The sequence below is a fragment of the Acanthopagrus latus genome, chromosome 1 (genome assembly GCF_904848185.1).
Source record: "Acanthopagrus latus isolate v.2019 chromosome 1, fAcaLat1.1, whole genome shotgun sequence".
Taxonomy (NCBI): Eukaryota; Metazoa; Chordata; class Actinopteri; order Spariformes; family Sparidae; genus Acanthopagrus; species Acanthopagrus latus.
This window is the reverse complement of record NC_051039.1, coordinates 7,288,412-7,315,010: the sequence shown is the minus strand read 5'-3', so window position 1 is coordinate 7,315,010 and position 26,599 is coordinate 7,288,412. Positions and strand designations below refer to the sequence as shown.

The window sequence follows — 26,599 nt, the reverse complement described above, 5'->3', positions numbered from 1 at the left end:
TCACTCCATTTTGGGATCAGGACAGGAAGTGGGCCCAACAGAGGAAATGTGACCTCCTCCCCCTCTCCCCTCCTCTCCTCTCCTCCTCTCCTCCCTCCCTCTATCCTCTTACTTTTTCTTGTATTCTCCCTTCTTCCTCCCTTTGTCTGTCCCTCCCTCCTCCTCCCCAGTCTGTGCCTTACCCATTCACAGGGTCATTTCTCAGATCCCGGCTGTCACATGGGTCCACGGTGTGTGTGTGTGTGTGTGTGTGTGTGTGTTTAGACCTTAAATTACATTCTGCTCACTTCCTGTGTAAATAAATCTATGTTAACCAAGTGATTTCTGAAACAGCGCTAAAACTCTGGGCCTCGTTGTGTTCTGGGCTCCCTCCCTCTCTCCCGAGACCCTCCAGTCTGTTATGTATCAGAGCTCCTCTGATTAAAAGCCAAAACAAAGGTCAGACTCTGCTGGGTAACGGAGATATCGCCTGACTCTAGCTGCACTCGTATGCCCAGCGGTCTGATAGCTCTAGCTGATGAGCCTCGTATTACATTATGTGGAGTAAAAGCCCACGGTTAGCCTCCGGGCTGTACATCAGTATGACATTACACATCAGCAGCCTCACTTCTCTGCCGTCTGACTTTGCAAGAGGGCTTCTCATGTTCATGAAACGGCCCCAGAACATTAGAAAAACAAGTTTGATTTCGTCCCCCCCCCCCCACATCTGTCCTTCATTGTTTCAATTCTCTTATTTCCCCCTGCCTGCTAATCTTTCTACCACTTTTCACTCTCCAACACAGAGGGTCTTGACCTCTTGCTTTGCAGTATATACACACACCCTCACACAGGACGCCCACAGAGAAAATAAAGAAACAGCACGTCAGCAAACGGCAGTGTATTTTACCACAGAGCACAGAGAAAGAAAAAAACAAAAAACAAAAAGCAGAAGACCTCTGCCTCCATCCTGCTCGCCTTTAAAGAGTCTGCCGTCTGTTTATTTGTTTCATTGCCTTTTTTTTTTTTTCCCTTCTCCTTTCTGGTTGTTTTCTCTCGGACACATCCAGTGCAATGACGACACTTACAAAACACTTTTGTGAGTCGGGGGGGAGAAAAGGTAGATTAGTTCACGACAAATGTTACAGTTTACAGTGCTGCTGTTAGACAGAGTGGCGCTTGTATTGTAAGGTTACCACGTTACACACAGTGTCAGTCAGATACTTACAGTATTTTATGTACAACATGCACAAAGTGGTGAGTACAGTTTTCTTTATAACAAGGCGTGCTGGAAGTGCTCGCGGTCGGCCTCGCTCCCGTGGAGGGGCCGTCTGGACTCTCAGCACTCAGGGTGGGAGGAGCGGCGCAGCTGTGAGCGACTGCCGAGTACCAAAACACACGTCACGAAAAATGTCTCCACATCACAGAACCTCCGCTTCGGACGCTTACCGAGGATTCAGAGTTCAACTTTCAAAAACACAAGGCAGGTATCCATTAAAATCACAGAACAGGACATCTCACAAGTAAATCAGTGCAAAGAGATATATTTAAAAACTGCAAGGTAACCATGGTAACGTTACCTTTGCTTTTTACGCTACGTCACGAGCTAACTCCCGCCGGTGAAAGAGAGCTGCAGCTAATCAGTGATTAATCAGCTGCTTATTGTTTTGGTGACGGGATCTGTTCCTTCTTTGAATCCTGCATCAGGAGCCGTGAACACGACGCTGACAAACGCTGAGCGGACACTTTACCGACACGCTTCTCTTTAAACTCCACACGCCGCTGGTCACGAGTCAGCAGCTTCTGACATACTGAAACCAGCCTGTGTGTCACCGACTATCACGCCGCTGTCCAAGTCACCTGCGTTACATTTCAGACACGTTCTGTCTGCTGTGCTTCACTGTTCGATATCCAATCACAGAGTTTTTTTTTTATAGCCTGCAGAAGTGCATGTAGAAAGCAGACATGGTGGATTATGCTGGTCAGAACCCACTAAACTCTGGTTTGGTCTCAACCATCTCTTAAGGAACATGTCGGTCTCTTTCGCTGCTTGAGGCGACGTTTTTTCACCAGTTAGCTTCTACCTTCGTCCGTCTGCTGGTTGGTGTTGGACACTCAGTGACAAGATCATTTCAGAGTGTTTTTGCTGACAACAGCTGCCTGCTGATTTACAGAAGAAATAGATTGTAAACGCAAAGATGGCACCTTTTCGGGTTCAGTGAAAATCGCCTCCCTGGCCCATACGGCAGAACTTTTCTAGCCTCTGGATTTACTTTCTGGTTTATCACAAGTTTCTGGTCAATCCACAGACTTTACAGTGTGACGAGATCACTTTTCTCAAACCTCCTCATAGTAGAAAAAGCCACAATTGACCTTGACAGACGTGTCTTTTACAGATAATTTTTGGGCCGCAGGAGGAATTTTTGCTGCAACACCAAGAGTGGCTGCTGTGAAATCTGAAGTGAGGCTGGGCAGCGCTCTCTGTGGCGGTGAGACGTAAACACTAAAACAACGAGCTGAAGGGCGCTAACAGGAGCTGCAGAGTGGAGTGATCACTCTCATGTTAAAATACCTAATTTCACAACAAAATATAATTCATGCAGCTTTAAAATATCAGAAGACAGTGAACACATCGTGCCGGAGCCACAGCTGACGCGACAGGCAGAACGATCGTTGCTAATTAATATTCTGCTGGCTGACTAATCGACTGATCAGCTAATTGTTGCAGCACTAGAACATTTTTCCCATGAGCGTGATAACAAACTCCGAGATGACCAGATGTAGAAAAGAGGAAGAAACTCCTCATCGTCGTCTGCATGTGAGTTAGCTCTCCTGTGACTTCGCTCAGTCTTGTTTCGAGTCGCTCGCTGTGGTTTTAATGTTTTTGTGCCAGTCTTTTTTTTTCCCGGTACGCTTCCCACCCTGACTGCTCTAGAGTTCCAAAATGGCTGTCAGCAACATGGGAATAAGGTCAGTTACAGTTCAACCCTGTCACGCTCTTTTCCCTTCACGTTTACAAGACAAAAGAAGAGTGGTGTAACCGTAAACCCAAACCTCCATGTGAAGGGGGTACTTAAATGTGCCTCCAGTCCGAAGCTGCTGCGGCGCTCCCACTAGGATGTTGGTGGGAAACAGAAGAAGGCACCGGGACAGAGATGAACCATAACTCATGGAGGACCAGGAGTTATGTGTGTGTCCGTGTGTGTGTGTTTTAACTAGGAAGAGTCTGTAATTTGACTGTGTGCTGCTTCTGCTGGAGAGGAGAGGAACAATCTGTCCATTGTGCCGGAGAGGAGAAGCGAGGGAGAGGAGAGGAGAAGAGAGGGAGACGATGAGCTGGGTAAGACTCGTTATCTGCAGCTGTTCATCTCTTGCATGATGGCGGGAGCAGGAGAATAAACACAAGCGGTGAAGGGGAGAGGTAAAGATAGGGAGAGGGACACGGAGCGAGAGGGACTCATCTCTTTTCCATCTGCTCTCCTCGCCCGCTGACGGGAACACTTGTGCAACCTTATCACATAACGCAGCATATGACCGGGATGCGCCCGAAACCCTCGCCCCTCTCCCTCCGTCACGTGTGCGTCAGCTCGCTCTGAACTTTCTTTCTTCCTCTCTGTTTTGCCTCCTGCCTCTTCTCGCTCGCGCAGCTTAATCCAGCTACATTTTTATCCGGCAGCAGTCTGACGTGGGTTTAGTGACAGGGATGTCATTAGTCATATATATATATACACATCTGAGAAAAAAAAACAACACTTTCAGTGCTCGTGCCATGTAGTCGGTGCTTATCTCTAAAGTTTTTTCCTTAATTTTTTTTTTATAAAATACTTGAGAGCTACAGGAAGGAGAAGGTGACTGTCTTTTCCAGCACACACACATTTATACAGGTTAAATGCAGGATCTGCTCGGGGGGAGGTTTTCCACAGGGGGGTCGACACATGCCAGCTTCATGGCTTCCACAGGGTCAGAGTTCAGTTAAATCCACACTGTGGCTCAACTGGCTGCTCCACAGGTCAGTGTTAATAGCACTCATGGGCTGTAGTGTCCTCCGGGCCTGGAGTCACGGCCGCTTTCACAGTTTACAGTCACAGAAGTCGTCGTCTGCAGCATGAAGGTCACTGCAGCATGATGTCTTTGAGGTTTTCCTGCAGGATGGTGTCCTTGACGGCGTGAAAGACAAAACGAATATTTTCTGTGTCTATCGCGGTGGTGAAGTGGTGGAAGAGCGGCTTCCCTCGGTTCCTCCTCTTACGGCTGAACGACTGCACCAGGAACGCCTGGAGGGAGCAGAGCAGAGACACCATGAGTCTCATTACCTAAACGTCATGTAAATGAGAAACAATGTTTTGTAATCAGGGAAAGAAAATCTAAATCTTGGCCTAGTAGAACCATAAACATCACGATTCAGTCGTCAGTATCAGAGAGGTCTAAAGTGCTCCTGAAAATGTATGTAAATGATGTAATTATCCTAAAATGCCAGTCCAGCCCAAAGTGAATCCAAAGCTGTTGCTGAACCCTTTGGAGTCCAGACTCTTTAAAGGTTCAGTCTGAAGTTTTGGCTCCAAACAGTCAGAAGCTCTTTAAGTGTTTCTTGCACTGATCTACAGGAGTTTTAATCTTTTTTTTTCTTGCTAGATTGTGTTTGAGGTGAAAACACAATAGATTCGCATCATATAGCCTCACAGGGTCCAATTTAAAGTATAGTTTAGTAGTTTGTGACCTCTCATCCTCCAGAGAGGCAAACTGGGCCAATGTCTGAGCCGAGAGAACGGGTCAAATGCTCAGATCGCTGCGTACCTGGACGTCCTCTAGCCTGCGTGGGTCTCCTCTGAACTCGGGGAAGTTCTTGCGGATGTCCACCGTGCGAATCTTGTCCACCAGCAGGTCGGTTTTGTTGAGGAAGAGGATGATGGACACGTTGAGGAAGAGCTTGTTGTTGACGATGGTCTCAAAGATGTTCATGCTCTCCACCAAACGGTTTGTCCTCCGATCCTCCATCAGGACCTGGAATCACACACACACACACACACACACACACAGTTATCCTTTGGTTTTTTTCAGGTTTTATCCGCACACCAATTAAGAATTCAGTCGTCATCATATGACTGTTGATTTGAACCGCTGCCATGACTGAAGGAACAATCGAGTTTCAAGAGCCGACCACAAAGAGAGCTTTGTGTGAATCTCAAATGTTGTGTCTCTCTGACGTTTCTCGTCTACTTGGCAATTCGAAAAAAGTCAGGAGAAGAATGATCACACTGTCCGACGAAGAAACCTCAACATCAGCGTTACGTGATCAGAAATGCGCTCTGACGGTACCTGATCGTACTCCGACGACGAAACCATGAAGAGTATCGACGTGATCCCGTCGAAACACTGAAACCACTTCTGCCTCTGGGACCTCTGCCCTCCCACATCCACCATCTTGAAGGGAATCTTCTTGATGACAAAGTCGTGCTCCACGATGCCTTTGGTCGCCTTCCTCGCAAACAAAATGTCCTGCTTGCTCGGGATGTAGCTCTGAGAAAAGGGCGAGATGAACATTTTCTTTAGAACTTGCTAAAAAAAGACAGATAGTGCTCTTCAGATGTAACTTGTCGGCGTGACTCACCAGTTGACCGATGCGATCCAAGTTATCCAGGAAGTATTTGACTGACTCACTCTGAAGACGGGAAGAAAAAAAAAACATTACTTATCCAAAATACAGCTGAGTCATGTTATTAAAAGTCCCCAAATGATCCCATTAAAGCCCTTCATCTTACAGATTTCATCTATTTGATTTCTTCCTCATTTGATCCACAGTTCATGGAAACAGTGGTATTTGATTTAATAAAACATCAGTGGATGCTATCTGCCCGATCAGCAGCCAGTGACAGCGACCATGTGACCAGCAGTAATCTGATCAATCCCATTAAATATTCTGTAACGTGCTCTGATACTAATGAGGTTAACTTAATGGACAGGCCTGGCCAACAGCACACTGCTGACATAATCTAATCGTAACTGGATCTACATGTTTTCATCAGTGCGTCGTGTCACAATCACACAGTGTGCCTGTTCACGGTCTCAGACAGAAGCTGACCTGAAACAAACACATTAAAGCTGCACCGATCAATATGTTTATCAGGGTTTCTGTAGGTTTGAACAAGTCAAATTCAAGCTAAAGACGGAGATATTTCCCTCAGGAGGTGGTGGAGACCAAAACAGGAGAAAAAAGGATGATGATGATTTGATGTAAAGTGGGCGGAAACACACAAAAAAATAACGCTTGTGTTGCCGTATACAGACTGTTTTAGGCCTGAAAAATGAAAATCCATTTTGAATGAGAAATGTACGACACACCGAATGAGAGTGAATCTAATGCAGAACTGAACTTCCTGGTTGAAATCTCCAACGTTCAACCTCCGAGCACCGCAGATGCTCGACACCCGCAGCCGGCGATGTTAACAGACGACGTTACACATTTTGTTTAATGGCGTTCATTTATATTCAGAAACATGTGTTGTTGCCATGGGTGTGTGATGTCACACAACTGCTCCCTCATTGAGTCGACTAAACGATCCACTCTGAGGTCGCATGAAGGAGTTCTGACCTTTTTTCAAGTAGGAGGTCGTAAATTACCTGTGTTGTCTGGAGCTATTACATTATCAATTGCATTTTTAAATAATACATTATGTTATTATTATTATTATTATTATTATATAATTTGTGGGGGAAACATTAAATGTGGACGTGATTATTTATGATATCAAATGAAGATTCTTTGGGTTTTGACTGCTTTTGGGCTCTGGCACATAATGATGAGCATCTTTTACATTTTATTGACATTTAATAGACTAAATGACTAATTAATTAACTGTGAAAATAATTGTTAAATGAATCGTTGATGAAAATATTCTTAAAAGCAGTCCTGGTGGAATACACCACTGTGTTTGCAAGGTGTAACTCCTCAGCTACAAATCATATATACTTCACTTTCTTGCTGATTATGTTTGAATCCACGCAGCACCAGGTTGGATCGTTTTGTTTCTCTCTCCTCCACTTCAGGCAGCAGTTTCTCTCTTTTCATTTCCGTGCGGTTTGACAAACATTAAGCGGACTCTTGAAACCTGAGCTGTGTAATCCATCACAGTGAGCATCAAGCCCAAACTCTTTTTTTTTCCCCTTCCCCTCAGTCAAGCTACGCTATCGCTGAGTGGTAATGTGGTTAAAATGCCGGCTGATCATCAGTGTAATGGATTGTGCCGCTCAGGGAAGTTTTTAAGAGGCTGCTTATTGATTTTCATACTGTTGGGAAATGAACTGAAACCGGTTGGGTGCCTGGAACTGCAGCAGAGGTGCATCCAGCATGGTTTAGAAAACAGCTGGCTGTGGTGTTTGGAGCAAATACACACACTTTATGTGATCTGGAGTAAATGAGCTAAAACTGTAATGTAACACACACACACACACACACACCGTACACGTAAAACTTAAAGCTTCAAGCCGTTTGCTGTTGACGCTCAGTTGTCCTGCTCCTCTTTACGCTTCTGATTCGTGACAGCGATTTTAAAAGTGAATCTCGCTCTTCCTCTCTCCCCCTTAATCACACACACACATTCAACAGGAAACAGCTGTGTGTGTGAAAACAGTGGGGAGAGACACGGGGGAGGGAGGGATTAGCGAGTCAGACAGACAGAACCCAGATACAAAGTCATTCTAGCAATCGTCACACACACACACACACACACACACACACTACTGCTCATTAACCTTGTGTTAATGACACAACTTCACACATTTCACAGATCGAACAGAATCAGTGAAAAACTCTTCACATGGCCGTTAAAATTAATCCCCGTCGTGTCGGGGCAAATAACCAGGAAACATCACCCCCACCGTGCGGGTGAGATGTGACCCCGTGACACCGCCGCTGACCTACAGTGTCACAGCAATAGGAAACACAAAGCCGGGGACTCTGATTGGCTCAGCCGGACATGAACAGGAGGAGGGCCTGGTCGGAGGGAAAAGCAAGGACAGGGGAATTCCCAGAGATGAAGGGATAGGCAAACACAGACAGAGACACACACACACGCGCACACACACACATGCACGCACGCACACGCACAAGGAGATCATTTCAACAGACGCTTTAACTGCCATCAGCAGAAATGAGACAGCCTGTTCAATGATGCACTGGAGGCATCACACTAAATCAAACTAAATTCATTTTATTATGCCAAGGATGAGTTTCAGTCCCTTGTAATGCTGATCTACAGCTTGTTAAACTATAAAATATAGCTGCAAGTGTGTGTGAGAGTGTGTGTGTGTGTGCGTGTGTGTTTGGGTGTGTGTCTGGATTTGAGTGTGAGTGTGTGTGGTTGAGTAAGGCAGGAGGAATGTCTCCATTCATGGCGTGTATGGGCAGATTAGGGGCTTTACTACAGCAAAGACCTGAATAAGCTCACATTCTACAGTGTGTGTGTGTGTGTGTGTGTGTGTGTGTGTGTGTGTGGCCACAGGTACATGTGTGCCACTTCTATGTGTGTGTGTGTGTGTGTAGACTGGGTGCGCCACTATTGTTTGACAGCTTCACTACAATGATTTCAACTCATCTTGTGAATAATCATATATGTGTAAATCACAATTCTTTACATTATTATAATGAAACGAACACTGATGTGCGGTGTAGCGGCTGCAGAGTAATGACACCATCAGTGTTTTAGACTTGTTTCCCATAAACTCTGCTTTCACTTTACTACTTTTCCGCCATCGGGCAGCAAATCTCCCGTGAAAATTAAGGCTGACACACAGTCGAGCTCGGAGCCCGGCACCGCTTCCATCTGCTTTCACGTCTCCTTTATAAACTAAATGAATAAATCCTCATGTTTTGTCCTGTATTGTTGGAAACTGCCACCCTGAGAAAAAACAAAACAAAACAAAAAAGCAATCTGGTCGTCTTTCCAGCAGAAGCAAAAATGGTCTGTTTCCACTTTAATCATTTATACGGCTCTACGTGGGTCCATACGAGGTCGGAAAACAGAGAAAAAATATCCAAGGGGATGTTTCAAATTGTCTCTTCTGTTCAGGCAACAGTCCAACAATCATTTACTATGATAGAAGCAGTCAAACATCATGTTTCTGAAGCAAATGTTTGATGTTTTTTCACTGTAAAATATCAAAACTGTTGCTCAGCTCAGGTTCAGATAGATAGATAGATAGATAGATAGATAGATAGATAGATAAGCACATCCAGCCCCACATATAGAGATGATTTAGTTTTCTCTGTAAAATGACTAAATTAAATAAATCTTGCTAAACTTCCAAAGAAGGGACAGAATTAATGAAAGAGAAAATAGGATCCCAAGTTGTTAAAATTATCGGAGCAACAAACTAAAACTGTACTTTTTCTTAAAGTACAGAAGGGACATTTAGTCTTTCAGCCCAGAACTGGAGCGACGGAGTGTTTGAGCTTTCCCATTAAGTAAAAAAGCCTGCAGATGACACGACGTGCAAAACCAACGACACCGCTCAGAACACAACACCACCACCGATCGTCAGTTTGAATGTATTCAGATCGCATGAGGAAAATCAATCGATGCATTTCTCAGGTTTACTTCTTGTGCGGATGTGGAGAGTTGAACAGCTTTTCTGCTGCGCGCACCAACAGATCAGGTGATAATAAGTCCCGAAGCCGAGCCAGCAGATATTACTCTCTCTTACCGAACAGTAATTAGAGCTGTACCATCTGGCAACACCTTAATGACCATCAATTAAAACAACCAATCAGAGCCGTCGAGCGCAGAACGGTCCCGCTTTTCATTCAGTGGCATTTGTTTTTTCCATCTATACCAATTCAAATATCATAAAATGCTTTAAAACCTGAACACTGTGACCGACTAATCACACAGTCGACCGCTCAACTGATTGTTTTAACACTCTATTGCTCACATATGCAGCATTATATGTTGTGCATCAGCTACAAGTGTGAATAATAATTATTTAACTGCTCTTAATTTACGACTCAATCGATGATTCTGGATTATAACGCTGTGGTAGTTTTGGCCATCATCACTTGCCAGGTTGATTGCTGATTCCAGGAAGGCAAATACGTCGTAAATCATAAAACCAAACACATCCTCGCACCATGACAACATCATAAAAACCTAATAAAAACATCATAAACCTTTAAAGTCCGAACTCCAACGTAACCCAACATCCGACGGGGTGAAAAGCAGGAGCAGTCAAACATTCAGGCAGGTTTTAAACAAACCTCCAGGTTCTTTGAGAAAACGAAGGCGCAGAGTGAACCAAACTGCTGTAAACATCCATCAACTCGCGGCCCGACTTCCTGGTTCACCTCTGACCTGCTGTACTTGGTACACTGCTCGCGTTTCTTCACCGCACTCCGTCGTCCTGATGAGTCTGTTTCCTCTGCTGGAGGGATCAGTGATGTCGAACCTGACCGAAATCTATGAGAACTATGAAAATAAGTCGGAATATATCGCAATTCTCACAATTATAAGGTCGTGTGATTATTATCTTTTGGTTGTTATGGCTACAGTGTTCGAGTGAACACACACACACACACACACACACACACACACACACACACACACACACACACACACACACGAGGATGCCAGGAAAGAAGAACTGAAAAACCGACAGAAGAAGAATTTCCACTCTGTACACACTTCTAGATAAAGTTACATACTGTACATGTGAGTGCTGCAGCAGCAGAGACTTACAGGCTGAAATCTCATATAGTCGACCATATGGTGTGTGTGTGTGTGTGTTTCAGCCTTTTATAGCCTCTTTTCATCTTCGCAGGGCTTCAAAGTTCCCTATACCGTCAACCCAAACCCTCCTTTATTCAGGATGTCTGTGCTGCCGAAGACAACGGCAACAGTTCACCGTCACAGCGTGATCTACAGCCTTGTTTTTCGTCGAGCGGGAGGAGAAGGTTTTTCTTTTTTTGTTTTTGTGTTTATGTCCTCTATCAAACTGCGCGTTATCTGGGTGTGGTGGGAACACAGAGCAGCCAGCGAGTAAACAAAACCCAAACATGTGTTCACTTTCAGTTTGTTTTTTTCTCTCTCTATCTCTCACTCCTTCTCCCCTCCTGCTCTTCTTTACTTTCCACTCCTTCTCTTTTTCGTCCTCCCATCGGACCCTCTCTCTCGCTCTCTCTTTCCTCCCTCTCTCCCTCCCTCAGCCTGTGGCCCAGCTCCAGCAGTGCCTGCCTGGGAAAAGCTGACTGTGGTATCCCTGGAAAACCTCTCAGAGAGTGGCTAGCAGGGGGAGGTGGGGGAGGTGGAGAGCATCTAACTCAGCACATTTACTCCACAGTAGACATTTTGGTTGCTTACTTTGAAAGGAGAACGCTGCACTTATTCTATATTTTTCTTACTGTCGACAGAAAGTCAACAACAAGTTCGCCCGGTTGTTTTCAAACTTCTCTCTGGCACGTGCCCCCCCCCTTCAGAAAGTTTTACGCCTCCCAGATGACAATTTTTATCACTCATCCAAGTTGAATTTTAGTTAGCACGGTAGCATCAGCCAACTCTTGTTTGTTTACTTTCCCCACATAATTCATATTCATTCAAATTGGTTTCACTCCGTGCCCCGCCAGAGGGCCCAGCCTCAGGTACGGGAACGACTGCATTAGGAAATGTATGAATACTTTCCAGCTTCTCTCTCCTGTCTGTTACTCTCAGCCCCAAAAGCCCATTTTTTATTTTTAATTCTTCAGAATGGTTCACAAATATATTAGCAGAAAAAAACCCAAAATGATTTCCTAAAACATCTGGGAACTGTATTACATATTCTAGCTCTATTTTGGTTTCCACCAGCTCCTGAGGGAAATTTCTAGCTGAACTGCTAAATGCTCCACTGTGTTGCTAACCAAGCAGGTTGTGTACAGCGGGGTCTTTTTCTTTATGCCTGGTTTTCAGGTTGTCAACATGAACCTAAAACAGTAAAATTGCAACTCCAAAACCAAAAACAAGGAGCTCACAGGTCATACACTTAAAAACTTTAATTTTAGAGCACTTAGAAAGTAGCCCCTGGGTTAGCTAATATGCTACCTGGCTGCACAACTCATTTAGCCTTGTTTTGGTTTCCACTAACTCCTGAGAGCAATACAACCTGGCTTAGCTGCTAAACGCTCCCCTATGCTCACCAACTCAGTGCTAGTTGGCTAGTTTTAGCCCTACCTGTCAAAGTGAAGCTTAAAAAGGTTAAATTACGAGCTGTTAAACCAAACCAATGAGCTAAAAGTCCATACAATAACTTTAGTTTTACAGAACACTGGTAGTAACCTCTCAGTTAGCTGTAGGCTAACGCACGCTAGCTAGCTAACAATGTACCTCCGCAGCGCCTTGCTAACTAAACAGGTGTTGTCGTCTCAGTTCTTTTGCACATGCTGCTGTGTGTAGCTAGCTACATGTTTGAGGTTGATTTAGCATGTGCAGGCCTTCATGCTGGAGAAGTAGTGGCCAGATAATGACAGAAGGTTTGTTTACATTACTGTCTTCGCAGAAAATTCAAGAAAACTAACATTTCCGGAGAAGGAAAAATTAGCATGACTCGCTAGCCAGTAGCGTTGTGATTATGGAAATAAGATCCAGGTTGATGAAAAGATGAACATTTTATATTCAATGAACATTTAACATATGCTGATGAGTATTTACAGCAGCAAGTGGTGAATGTGTAACTGTTTTTTAGTAGCTTTTAGACAGCAATGGAGGTCTACGGAACAGAGCAATGAGCTATATCAAGCTTTGGATACACAGACAGTACTTGTTGAAAGTTATTCTTGGTTCAACTTTTAATAGAATTTGTCGACAATGACAAAAACACAGAATATCGGCAGCGTTATCCGTCGAGCAGGAATGATGTCTGCGAGCCTGTGCAGCTGTGCCGCACAAGCTCTATCACGCAGCGGCTCCTGATAAGACGAGGCAGTCTGACCTGAAGCTGTGCGCTGTCTCACACACGCTTACAGTATGTTAAGTGACAGAGAGACGGAAGTGGCTTCTGTCTGACTCCAGATTGTTTTGCCACTGATAAATGTGTAACAAGGTAAAAGGTCAAACTTGCAGCTCCGGACGGAAAGTAAAAAGCTGCTGCATCACGTCCAGTAACGCGCGAGTAAACTAGCCCCTCCGACAGACTGCGCCGACAACACAACCAGCTGGCCGCCCTGACGCTCCGAGACTGTATTGACAGTATGATTAGTGATCACTCCCGACTCTCTGTTGAACCATGTAGTGTCGTTAACAGTCTGTCTGGCCCTTTCACAGCGTATTTGTAGACACTTCTAGACTTCATTGTAACACCAAGTGGTTCTTCCAGCTGCTCTGCTGTTCTTTAACTGACAGTAAGTGGCCTCTTAAAACACGTCTTGATTTGTTTGGCTCTCATCAGGCAGAAGAGAAAAAGATGAACTTAGACATCTTGGGAGAAAACGGATGGTCTGACTAAAGAACTGCCAGGTGTCCTATGTTCCTCTGTCTAGACAAGGATGTCTTTGTACGGAATAATTAAGCATTTTGTTATTTTCTTTAAATGTGCATTCAGGGATTTGTATATTCAACAAGCTTCACACTGACATGTTACCTTATAACGATGATGTGTAGACGTGTATGTTGAGAAGAACGATGCGATCAAATGTTTGCTCTTCTTCAAGCTCTGTTTTGTTTTTGAACGCTCCTCAACGTCTCACCGTGTCCACCAGCACGCTAACTACAGCGGATATTCATGGTCCGGCTCTCAAAGTGAACCCTAGAAACAATAGTTCTCTGTGGGTGTGACTCCTCCTGCTTACACACAGTCATTTGGGTTTCACTCTCTATGAGGCCCATGTCTATACTGCATTATAACACATTGTTAACATACCTACAGCGTGTTATAATGCACCTATAGTTTCGTATCATCATAGTTATAAGACCTCATGAATATTCATAATGCTTTTTAACAATATGACCATTTATAGTTACTTATAACCAGCCTGTAGTTTGTTTGTTTGCTTGTTGAAGTATTGACATTATGAAACACTTTATGATGTGTTGTGTCAATTGTTACGAAGCATTTGAATACTTATGATTCAAAACTGAACTCTTTGCACAACATTATGCTTTATAAGTGTTTTTAATGAATTATAGACATTGGCATGAGCATAAGTTATTACTATTGTTACAACACATTATAAATATTTGTGAGCGCTTATTGCAATTATTAAACTCAGTTATAATGCATTACAGACTGTTCTGATCCACTGTTACGATGAAATATTGATTAGAGCAGCTTTAAACGCATACTATGTCATTTCTGTTGCTAGTGGTCTCTTTATAAAAACACAAAGAAAATAAAGAGAAGTCGTTCGATGACGTTGTGTTGCAGCGTGGGATCATGGGAGTTGTCTTTGTTGTTAAACAACCAGCGCTGCAGATGAAAATCAGGATCAAGGACGGAGAAGTGTATTTATTTTCAATCACGTTACATCTGTTGGCCAACTTCCTTCCCGTTCCTCTCTCTGATGAGTCATCTGATGTTTCCCCAGAAGTTCAAGCCACAGACGACCAAATGAAGCCTACTGGGTTTGAATGCTGCTGGGTATATATGTGTAGTTGTTTTAGGACATTTCAATTTTGAAATTGATACATTATTGCGTTATAATTGAGATGTAAATGTCAAATCCTCCTGTCTTATCTGAATCACAAACTGGCAGCACAGCAGAGACGTGCTCGCTTCCAAATACAAATTTGTCCTGTCTGATATTAAATTTTCCTAAATTTAATGAAAATCATCTCTGCAGGGGAAGTACTGAATTATAACTCAAGGCATGCCCAAGAACTGGATTCATCCTGTTACCGTTCACTACTTCCATCTCCACTTCTCACTGATAACAAAACAAGCAGGCGCCGAGCAGAAATTTCACCTCGGGATCCTTTTTTTTTTTTTTTCTTTTCCTACCGATTTTGAGGCTTTCAAGTCATCAAAAACAGAGAACATTTACTGCACCTCACTTTGATATTTGAGTGAGTAAAGATGACATTTCATTATATCCTGCTTCAAAGATACGTTTTGAAATATTCAATAAGAAATGCCGTCTTGTTTTTCATCTGTGTGATGTGACCGGTTATACAGTGAGGAGAGTGCAGCGTAGCGTGGCAGATGAAACTCCACAGGGCTCTGCTTCACCGGTCCCATTCCCAGTCAAGAGAAAAATAATTACATCTTTGGAAAGTCTCCAAACAAAACAAAAAAATAAAAAACGAGAGCGGCGAGACAAGCAGAGACAATATATATTTCCAAAGGCTTCAGTCAGAGCAGTCCTCCTTCACTGTAAGCTTCTTCCTTTAGCTGACAGGTGAAAACAGCTCTGATATTATCCAGTCACTTCCTCCAAAGCTTGTCAGTTATTATTATTATTAGCTCTGTGAGTCCTGGCTGAGGTAAATCAGCTCAACAGTATGCAGACGGCTGCTACGTGAGACTGCTCACGTCACTGAAGTGATGTGGAAATATTTATGGATGGCAAAACAAGTACACACTGCCCCGAAAAACAAAGTAACAGGGCTACGTATTTGGTCCAAACTGAGTCAAACCTGTATCTGACTTTGTGACCGTTGATTATGTAAAGACATTATAATCAGTTAAAACAGCTTTTTAAACTTGCGGTAACAACAAGACAAACTTAAAAAGAGCCAAAACACTTACTGTAGACCTATTCTGTTTGCTGTAGGACTCCTCACCGTTGCTTGTGAAGAAGCTAACAAGATGCTACACTAAAGTAAGAGATAACAAGTGAAAGCTAGCTGAAGCTAAAGCTACGTGTAGTTACAATCCTTATCTGTAAATGATGATATGCATGTTGATAAACTGACAATTTTTACACTTTGTTATTCCCTGTCGTTAAATGGAGTAGCAGTTAATCAATTCACAGCTAAACTCATGCTAAATGTAGCTAGCTTAGATGCTGTAAAGTAAATTTCACATGATTTGGTTATCAAGCCACCTTTGAATTACATACTTAAATGTATCAAATGGTTTTGCACTGTATTTTTTTATATGACTATTAATAGTATTTAGCCCCAAGCTTAGCCAGAAACACTCTGCTATGGAAGATATGGACGATACAACAAATAATAGTCCAAGTAAATTCAAGTTAAAATGCATAAGAAAGCTGAAATAGCACATTTTATTGGTAAACATTGCATTTTCCCTCAGTGTTCAGATCAGGTCAGATCCATATTTCATCTTTTAACGAGTTCTAGGATTGCAGAAATTACGGCATTGAATTCTACCTTTTCAGTTTAAATCAAGTTTCTGTCTTTTCAGGACATGTTGTGCCCTTCACTTTTTATTCCTCTTAGGATCATTGTTATTGTGTAATTCTGTATTCTGTGATGCTGTGAAGCCGTGATATGGTGGGATTTGTAGCATTTACTGTTTTATCTGGTGTCACCTTTGCAGTTGATGGCTGCAGGGATAAAAAAAAAAATAATAAAAAAAATAAAAAAACTGGCAACAAACACAGGGTTTATTACTGAAGGTTATTTTTTGGCTTTATTGCTCAGTTCGACAGCTCACAGTGGAGCGAGACAAGAATGATGGAAAGGAACGTTGGGTGACGAAAGGTCTGAGGCTGTATTTGTCCAGCATGTTATTCATTGTGTACTTTACAAGAAAAAAAAGGGCCGGCATTCTCCCTCTAACCAGAAATTGCTGTTTGCCACCATGCTGGCACAGAAAAAGGCACGTTTCCCGTTTCACAGTGATAAATAAAGGGAGCACTGATTGGTCAGAGGTCACTCACTGGTTACTTCTCAGAGATGAGAAATATCAGATCAGCCGCTGAGTCATCTATGACTGATCATGACTCCGGGTCAATGAATAAACTGATGACTGGTTCTGAGTGCAGACAGTCATGGGAGGATTTAGCATAATAAATCTAGCAGATGTTTAACTTTTAGTGTGCAGGTGAAATCTATAACATCAGTTTACAATCCACACGCCAACATGTAAACAATGCAAAAAGACTTATTATGTGTACACGTATATAAATCACAGTATACACATTTTGTGTTTGTGTAGGATAACAGAACTACATACTTACATTTCATTATCCCACCTTGTGTTGCATAATGTTGCCTTATTTAGAAACATTTTACCACAAAAACATGATAATAATCTGCGGCCATAGGAACTGCTGCATTAATTATACCTGTTGAATTCAAGCTCCCAACAAAGAGAGGCATCGTATCTCCAGAGTCCCTGCTAACTGCTGCTGACTGTACTCTGGCCATGCATCCACGACTGTGGCTACTGTTAGCATGTTAGCATAGTTAACTGTGCAGCTTGCCAGGCTACTAGGACAGCACAGGTCATGCTAATGTCAAAACTGTTATTTCTTTAAAATCTGTTTTTAATTTCACTTTGTTTAGATTTCTTTCCAAGTTTTATTTTTAACTTTAAAACTGGTAGAAATAAATTTAAAAATATATCTTTGAATGAGGGATGCATGATACATATCAGCCCCATCTTAGGAAATGAATGATATCGGTTTATTGTTGGTATTGGTTACATTTTAGTCAATACACAGAGATGATAGTAAGAAGCCCAATTGCTTTTCACTGACTAAACAAACGCAGCATCTACACAGTAGTTAGTGAGCGATCGTCCAAAAAGCTGTCATCGCCAGTGTGGATGTTTTCATGGTCACAACTGTAATTTGCAACACATGTTGCAACAAGGGTTCAGAGAGGATGTGAAAAGTCTGCACATTTTCAATCAAATCTCACAAGATTCAGGGAATGAGAAATCATCTGTCTTTGCTCACTAAATCGAAGCTTTTCTTACCCTCAGGTTTGATAATTATCTGCCATGAGAAGCAGGTAATTACTGGTTATTCCTATTCTCCCTTCTAGCTGTCATTATTATTATCTTCCTGTGCTGCAAAATGTTGTTCAAACCCACAGAAATTTTATTACACAACTGACTAAAGATGCTGAAGTTTTCAAAGATTTCCACATATGTCAACCAGATTTTGGGGGGAAATGTGTAAAACTGATAAAAAGGTGCAGCCGTACCCGTTTGTTCTCAGTGTGAACTTGAAACAAACTTGAACAGTGAAATAAAAAGGGGAAAACCATGTGTAATGTGGTCAATCTACTCACCAGTTGGAACTCGGAGCGCCGTGCGTAGGCCTCCTGTATGCCGGTGTCAGCCCAGAGCGCGCTCAGCGCCATCACGTACAGCTGAAACTCGCTTGGCTCCACCCCCGAGCCGCCCACGCGTCCTTCCCACGACATCACCAGCATGCCCTGCTTCTCGTTCTCGCAGCTCTGCCAGCTGATGCCCAGCTTGTCCCGGGCGTCCACCAGCACCCGCATGCCCTGCAGAATCACACGGTCAGTACATGCATGTAACTCCGTCAGCGGTGCAACAGCTGCTTTTTCCTAATGTCAGCAATATTGTAGAAATGTTTCCTGACCACAGAGAGGAAAAAGAAAAACCTCCTTCTGCGTATGTGGTGCTTCCTGGGAAAAATGTCAACACAGTCTAGTGTTACTGGTAAACATAGACTTAACACACACACACACACACACACTCAAACATGTGCATGTGAGGCTGCTGGTGGTTTTCTGAAGAGGCGCGTGTGGACTGATCTGTGTGGGAGGTCTCGTCCTGACTGATCAAACTAACCCATGTTTTATGTTTCTCCTTTTCTGACTCCCTATTTATTAAACTTTTTTTTCTAATCAAGTCCTATTAACTGTTCCAATTTAGCATCTCGTGATCTGTCGAATTCTGTTTGAGTTTTTATTTGTGACTTAAAGGAGCCCTATTATGCTTTTTATTTCCCCGTCAGTGTTTTATTTGGGTTCTCGTGCATGTAAAAGGTCTCGAAAGTAAAAAAAAAAAAAAAAAAGGCTATGTCCACACCTGCAGGAGCTCCTCTCCCACTGAAACACTGCAACTTAAACGCCCCGCAAGTGTTTGCCTATAATTCTGTGACTTTGTGACATCACACTATGTCACCATGTCACACATTCACATAACTTATGCCAAGCAGCTGGTTTGAGTTGTAAGAATTGGTGTGGCACAGCTGCTCTGTTGTTGTTAGCGTTGCTGGCTCAGGCGTGTGTGAGCGGACCAATCAGAGCAGACTGGGGGCCTTAAAGAGACAGGAAGGTTTCAGACAGTTAGGGAACACAGCGGTGTGTCACTGGACAGTATGTAAAGTTATGAAGTGAAATGATGTATCCTTCAATGTTTTATCATTTTCAACATCATTTATTTAGTCTGTTTTTGTTTGTTGATCTGTAGCATCTATTCACTTTCTATTTCTTGGATTAATAATATACTCCAATGTTCCAAAGAATCTCTCAAGTGCAAAATCGTGCTGCATTATTGAAGCCTGTTTACCTGATTTATTGATTGAAAACACAACAAAGGGACTCCGCAGCAGACAACATCAGCGAAAAACAAAGTGTTTTAAAGGTCACGGTAGGTTAGGGCTGGTGAGTGTGTGAGTCACGGCCACCTAACGCTTGTGCAACAGTCAAGTCTGGTCAAGTTTATTTGTACAGCCTAATATCACATTCAGCGGGCTTTACAGGCCAGAAACACGAGCAGCTGCCAACCCAGCTCAACGCCGTCTCCACAAAGACGAGAAAAATCCTCTAAAAAAAACCCTCGAAGCAAGGAAAGAAATCTCGGCCAAGTGAATTCAAAGAGAGATTATGGTCTTTAAAACACAGATGGGCGTGCAACAGGCAAAAGGAAATAACGCTAAAATGAAAATAAGATGTGACAGTTAGTCGAATTTCCCACTAATGCAGCTGCTACGTGTGTGTGCTTGTGGCGTGTGTGAGTGTGTTTAAAATGCTCGGCGTGTTTTCTAAGTCATATCCCTCATTTATGACTTTTTATGAGAGTTGATGTTTGTGTTTTTTCAGCAGGAATGAGTAAGACCGAGCAAAAACAAACTAGTGTTTAACACAAAAGACGCACATGCAGCCAGAGTCTGACACACATGCAGCATCGAACACCAGCATGCCGTGAGCGAGCCGTGAGTCACATCCAGTCAACAATTCTAACGTGTCTTTGGGAAACCTGAACCTTATCAATTCACTACTCTGTGTATTTGTAACATAATCCTCCGTGGTACTGTCTGTCTCTCTTCCTGTATGCCTGCATGTTTGTCTGGTTGTCTATGAGCCTGTTTGTCCCCCCACCCACCCATGTCTGTCTGTAATAAGTCAGTAAGATCAGGAAGTTGATCGGGTCTGTTCCATTTCACAGGCTAAAATAGCTGCCAAAAGAATTGTATCATTCCTCTGCTAAAAAAATTTGAAAGGGGAAAAAAAACAAAAAAAACAAAAACCTGAGTGTCCTTCACACACTCGTTGATGAGTTCCTCACTTTTCATCAATTTTCTAGCCAGGAAATATCAAACGTCCTTCTGTGTTGAGCAGGAATTTGCACTCAGGTGGTATTAAATAACGGATGGTAAATATGACACTTGAGATGCTACAAGGAGCATTATTCAGGTGGAGTATTACCCAGTTGTTCTTCCTGTATTGAAGTAATATTTCACAACTCCTATCGTAGCCTCAAACATAATTTGCTTTAATCTAAGCTGAACCTTGATTCGTCTGTTGAAGAAAGATTTACGGGTGATAAACATGGAAAAGTTTGACATAACGAGACGGAGGAACACAGAAAAACAATTCCGATACCTGGACTTTGTGGATCATCTGATACCAGGAAAAAATCTGAAATCTTCTTTAACAGCTGTGAGCTCCTAACCAGGGATGTGGACTGGACAGGAAAATCAATGAATTCAGACTCGACTTAGATTTGGAAGTTGAAGACTTGAACTTGTCTGTACTCTTTGTACGTTTTAAGTTTATTCTTTGTAGTCTGGCTGTCTTCAGTGTTTCACTCTTTCAAACTGGAGGGAATAGTTTTTGTTTGATCACATGAAGTTCTTTGAACGGGTTAAATAAGGTAGGTAGGTACTAACACGTTGTCCTTTCTCTTTATAAAGACCTGACACTGCAGACAAGACTGAGAGAGTGAAAGATGGATTTGACCTGAGACTTGATATTATTTGCTCTTATGACAAGAAAAAAATCTGGCCTGCAGCAGGATCTTGTTTCTAATAAATACACGATGGTGTCAGATTGGTGCATAGACTCGTGTGCTTGCCAATACCAGATCCAACATGTCAGAGAGTATCAGAGGCATTTCCGATCCTGGATAAGGTATCGGAACAACCCGACTCATGAGGCCACGTCTGGACTGTGTTCTTTGGAAGATGCAGCCTCTGTCAGGTTATATCAGAAAAGTGGGCGTGAATGTTCGTTAGATCGTCAGTTTTCCGAGAGTTACAGGGACACAGACTTCCATGATTCGACATCAGAAACTGGCCCCTTTAAGCCTAACCACGGAGGGCAGCGCTGTGGGAAGCACTAATTGAAGGAGAAAAAGACTTGACTCTTGCTATTTGTCCCATGTGTCACTGACCCTCAGTATCATCTCTCCACATGGGGCTTGAACAACACGAAAATCTGACGTCTGAACTGAAGACTTGTCACAGTCATGAAGTGGTCAGCGGTATTATTATATCAGCGGTCGGCAGCTGGCTGGGACTGAAAGAGGCTCCCTTCCTGCATTAGTGTTGCCACTGCTCGACTCCTCTGACATGACGTCTGCCTCCAGTCCACTCAAAACATGGCGAGAAAAAAAAAAAATCCCCAACTGTTCAGCAGATAGATCAAAAACTGTCAAAACACAGCATACAGGCTGGTAACTAGTGCAACAAACAAGCACAGATCAAACACACATTAATCAATCCATATAATTAAATCAGCACAAACAGTGTTGACCCACAGAACCTTATTTAAATTCCGAGTCACGCTCCTAAGCTTTCCAAAGATGTCAAATATGCCAAGTTTGGGGACTTCAGTCGCTTAAATGAAGAGCCAAATTGAGCGAACAGTGTGGAATACATTGATTTTTCCAACCTTAAAAGGAAACTTAAAGCAAACCGGGTGATAAGGGACTGAGGAACGTCTGCAGCGAGCTCTATTTGTATCAGACAAACAAGCTGCTCAAACTGTGAACTTGGCTTACCCACCCTTGATCGATGTGTGTCTGGGAAAAACACTTGGTTAAACAATAATGACAGACAAACACGAGCAATCAGAGACATGGAGATAAGAAAAACTCAAAACCGTCATAGGTCCAGCTCAGAAAACAACTTCTTGTTGATGCACAAAGCTTGACAGAGTGGATCAATACATCTACTCTAACAAGGGCTAAACCGCAGATCCATCTGTCACTGATGGAGGTATAATTACCAACATTCAGGGAGCAGGTCTGCACCTGAACTCCACCTTGATTTTTATAAGCCTAATTGCGCTACACACCTGTGTGCTCTCTTATCCCTCCTTCCTGCTTTGTTCTCTTTCTCCCTCATGTTCCCATGAGGGGGGCGGAGGAAGTCTACGCCTGGCAGGTGAGGCGGATCTTCCACCAACACCGCACATCCTCCCACTTGATGCACCAGCGGACCACAAATTCACTCTGCCATGAGACACATTAAGCGCTTCTGTTAAAGTTACTTCAAGCAACTTTCCTTTTTAGTCGATTCTGGAGGCAAACCCAGACAAAAGACGTGTTATTGCCGCTCTACCAGACTACAGAGCAACCTCACACCTCAGGCTGTGACACTCAACAACTCATCCTCAGCAAAACCTTTTAATCTTAGGATTTATCCAACCTGGATGAGCCGGAATCAGATTCGGTTACAGGGATTAAGAATAACTACAGAGAGAAATGGCCAATCTCAGACTGTTTCCCAACCAGGTAAAAGTTCCTTGTGGTACGTTTAATATAGGATTGCACAAAGAGTCGCGGGACGTGGCCTTAAAATAACACTGCAATAATTGTTGGTTATGTGACAAGGGACGATAATGCCTCAATATTTTTAAATTTCCTAAAAAAAAAAATTTTAAAAAATGAATGCTTGGACTCGACAAAATTAAATGGCACAATATTTTTGACCAAATTCCTGGATTGTTGATGTCAGGACAACATTGTAGGGATGACTGTTGGTACTTGACAAGCAAAGTGTGTTGATATAATGACGAAGTGGTTAAAGGCAAATATTGGAACAAGTAGAACGATCTGGCAAGTTCAGGAAAGTAATGGAGCCTTACACCACATCGTGACATAACAATACCCCAAAATCTGAGATGATACACAGTCGGACATCACATCAATGATATTATATAGATCTAATGTCCAGCGTTGTGTGTGTGTGTTGCTCTTACGACTCCCTCATGCGCTCCCTTCTGGTTTTGTATAAAAGTGAACAAAGTGTGTAATGAAACTCAAGAGGGTATATTTATTACCTGCAAAGCAAAAATGTCAGTTTTGGGGAGGAGCTGTTTATCTCTCAGAAACATACAATCTCCTCGGGGTGGCAGATCATGTTTTCCTCCCTAGTTTATAAGAGGCTGATTTTTAAAAACAGGGGGGAAAAAAAACTGAGGCCCCAAATTGGAAATATGTGATGAGACATTATCTGACAAAATAGGAAATACTGAAGTGAGGGTGAACCAGCTATGGTATGATGGGCTGGGGGAATCCGCTGGAGAATACAGAGAATACATTGAGTAATTGTGCAGAGTCTGTGTGTGTGTGTGTGTGTGTGTGTGTGTGTGTGTGTGTGTGTGTGTGTGTGTGTGTTTATGTCTGTAAATTAGAGGGATCTAGGTTCCGTGCAAGATGCATGAATGTGATATGAATGTCTCTTATCTCGTGTGTTTATGTGTTTGTGAATGTTTAAAATGTTTCGTGTACAGTCCTGACACCGTCCTCGGATATTACAAACTGCTTTACACATTATGTTATTAATCAAATATGTATGCTGGATAGAGACTGTTAATGAGACCCTGCGGTGAGGAAGCATTAGGCTCAGACAATATCTAAATTGAGATGGTTGTGCCCAAGTAATGGTTATTATTGTTATGAGTATTATATATTATTATTAATAATTCATTTGTATTTGATGTTGATTATTTGTATGCATAAATGAAGGATACAGAGGTTGATATGCTTCATTTTTACTGCTTTACTGCATCTTTACACTTTGAAATAACACAATAATGTTCAACTTTGAACTTTAACTTTAGTGCAAAGACCTGGTTTTCTCAGGTGAGAAATAAAATAAAAATCTAAAAAACTAAAACACAGCTGATCTCAGGTGAAGAGTCACACAGCTGTTTGACATCAGATATAGTGGATGAAAATATTACATGTGCCAAATAAATTCCCTGATATTTGATAATGTTTGATAATAATAAAGAAACTGAGTTTTAGGGTTTTTTCAGGCTGTCAGTCAAACAAGCCAGAAGTCAACTTGGGCTTTTTATTAAAAAAAAAAAAAAAATCTGTATACTTTCACATATTTTAAAGTTTGAACAAGCATCAATCAGAAATTGAATAATTTAAAAACAGGAAGTCAGACGACATCAGTTTGGACATATTTAACTATCATCTGACATTTTACAGACTGAATTATTACTGGATTATGTGTCTTGTGTTGTTGGATAGGACAGACGGTGGGTGAAGAGACGGTGGACAGACGGTAATATTTTCATGTATTCCACTTTACATCACTGATTGTGAGCACTCACCTTCGATCATGTGATGTCTTGCAATTTTTCCGCCTCCTACACATCGTGCATTGTGTGTGTTTTCAGGAGACTAAGTGGAGGCGAAATTGCGTTGGAGGGTGGGGGTCATGTTCATGATGGGGCCTACAGACAGCACAGCCACTGTATGCTGGTATCCAGTGGAGGGTATATTGTATACTGCTGCACTGTGTGTGTGTGTGTGTGTGTGTGTGTGTGTGTGTGTGTGTGTGTGTGTAGGAGTGCAGCCTCTTATCATCCTTGTCTGGGCTGTGTGGCACTCAGGGCGGATGTGCTCATCCCTCAGGAATAGTCTGGTATTGTTAGCTGGTGAAGGAGGCCCGGCCATGACAGCAAACAAAGGGACAGCGCGCGCACACACACACACACACACACACACACACAGACTGAAAGACACAGAAAGGTTTGTTGACATAGTACATATTTTTATCCCAAAGTGCCCAAAGTGTGTGTGTGAGCATGTTTTTGTGTGTGTGTGTGTGTGTGTGTGTGTGTGTGTGTGTGACCCTGTGGGATGAAAATGTCACTGTCAGGGCTGCAGACAAAGTTTGTTTCTACCACTGATTATTTTTTGATTAATCTGATGAATCAACAATAGTTTTGTCTACAATGTTCCCACCAATGAATGTGACTAGAAATCCAATATTCAGTTTCCCATCAAGAAAAGACAAAAAAAAAAGAAAAAAGAAAGAAAAAGCATCAAATCTTCACATCGGAGAGGCTGAAACTGGTGATTTTTGAATTTCATTTTTAGAAAATCACTTAAAACGACTGACTGATCTCTGATATGTGTTACTGATTGTCTTTTCTAATTGATTAATGACTAACAGTTTCAGCTCAAGTCAGATAAATCTCTCCCACCCAAAAAAACCTAATTGATTAATTGCTTCATCTCTCAGCTCGGGTGCACGCGCCTCCTAAATGTTAATTTCTCACCCCGGGTTGTCAGATTTGGTCAACAACAGCAACAAAATAAGATCAATTTTCATTAAAAAACACACACACAAGAAGACAGAGCGACACAGATCATCCAGCAGTGTGTAAACTTTGGACTCTCGGAGCTGTAAAGTTTGTTCTGAAGGCCCCAGGCTGTTTTATTTCCCAACAAAACCTCGTCTTACCTTCAGTATATTCTCATAGATGGTGTCCCGGAAGTCCAGAAGTGCTTTTTTATCAAACTCTTGCCCGTTAATGATGCGCATCTGTTTGAGGAATGTGGACTTTCCGCTCTCCCCGGCCCCGAGCAGGAGGATCTTCACCAGCCGGCGGACGGCTCTCCTCTCCCGGGCGAGCATGGCGTCTATCTCCCGGCTCCTGCGCCGCGCCTCCCGCTCCTGCGCCGCGTCCCTCTCCCGGCTCCTCTCCTTGCTGCCGCCCGGGTCCCGGCTGGCCTCGGCCGGGAGCAGGCAGCGGCTCAGGGTGCGGACCACTCCCGACATTTGGAGTCGTGGGAAAAGTTCAGCGAAACTTCAGTGAGGAAATGTTCATTATAGGATGCGACCAGCTGGGGTGGAAGTGGCCCAGTCCGGTTACATCCAGATGACAGAGAAATGACTCGGTTCGAGCGGGTAATTGAATAAAAGTCTACATTTAGGAGGAATGGGTGAAGCGGTGGTCTAGTCTCCGGCCGGCAGACAACCCGTGTCCATCTTGGTTTGACCGCGACCATCAACAACAAAATCAATAAGGGCAGAAGAAGAAGAAAGAGCCAGGAAATGTTCACAAAGTTCAAAAAGTTGAGATGAATCCTGGGAAAAAGAGCTGATGTGGAGTCGGTCCGTCCATCCGAACCAAAACAATAGTACTGGTACAGACACACACACATACACACACACTTCGGGACAGCCTCTCCGAGCACAGCCGGCGGGTCTGTGAACTTGGGCAGCGCAGAGAGAGCAGCTCCTCCG

The 26,599-nt window shown here is 42.9% G+C and overlaps 1 protein-coding gene across 1 annotated transcript; it reads right to left on the bottom strand.

Moving 5' to 3' along the window:
- Window positions 1-862: 862 nt before the first annotated feature.
- On the bottom strand, window positions 863-26,599 carry gna12a (guanine nucleotide binding protein (G protein) alpha 12a). Its single transcript, XM_037097873.1, has 6 exons — window positions 25,814-26,599; window positions 18,138-18,356; window positions 5,585-5,635; window positions 5,293-5,493; window positions 4,771-4,977; window positions 863-4,250 (listed from the first exon to the last, which is right to left on the bottom strand). Exons 1-6 carry the CDS (start codon window positions 26,129-26,131, stop codon window positions 4,089-4,091), a joined length of 1,158 nt encoding a protein of 385 aa, XP_036953768.1. The 5' UTR covers window positions 26,132-26,599; the 3' UTR covers window positions 863-4,088.

Bases quoted from the DNA above. Each gene is read 5' to 3' on its own strand.
- gna12a (XM_037097873.1), bottom strand. From the start codon at position 26,131: ATGTCGGGAGTGGTCCGCACCCTGAGCCGCTGCCTGCTCCCGGCCGAG. The intron at 5,494-5,584 runs GTGAGTCACGCC...CCCTTTTCTCAG, and splicing joins TGGATCGCATCGGTCAACTG to AGCTACATCCCGAGCAAGCA. The intron at 4,978-5,292 runs GTACCGTCAGAG...GTGTGATTCCAG, and splicing joins CGTCGTCGGAGTACGATCAG to GTCCTGATGGAGGATCGGAG.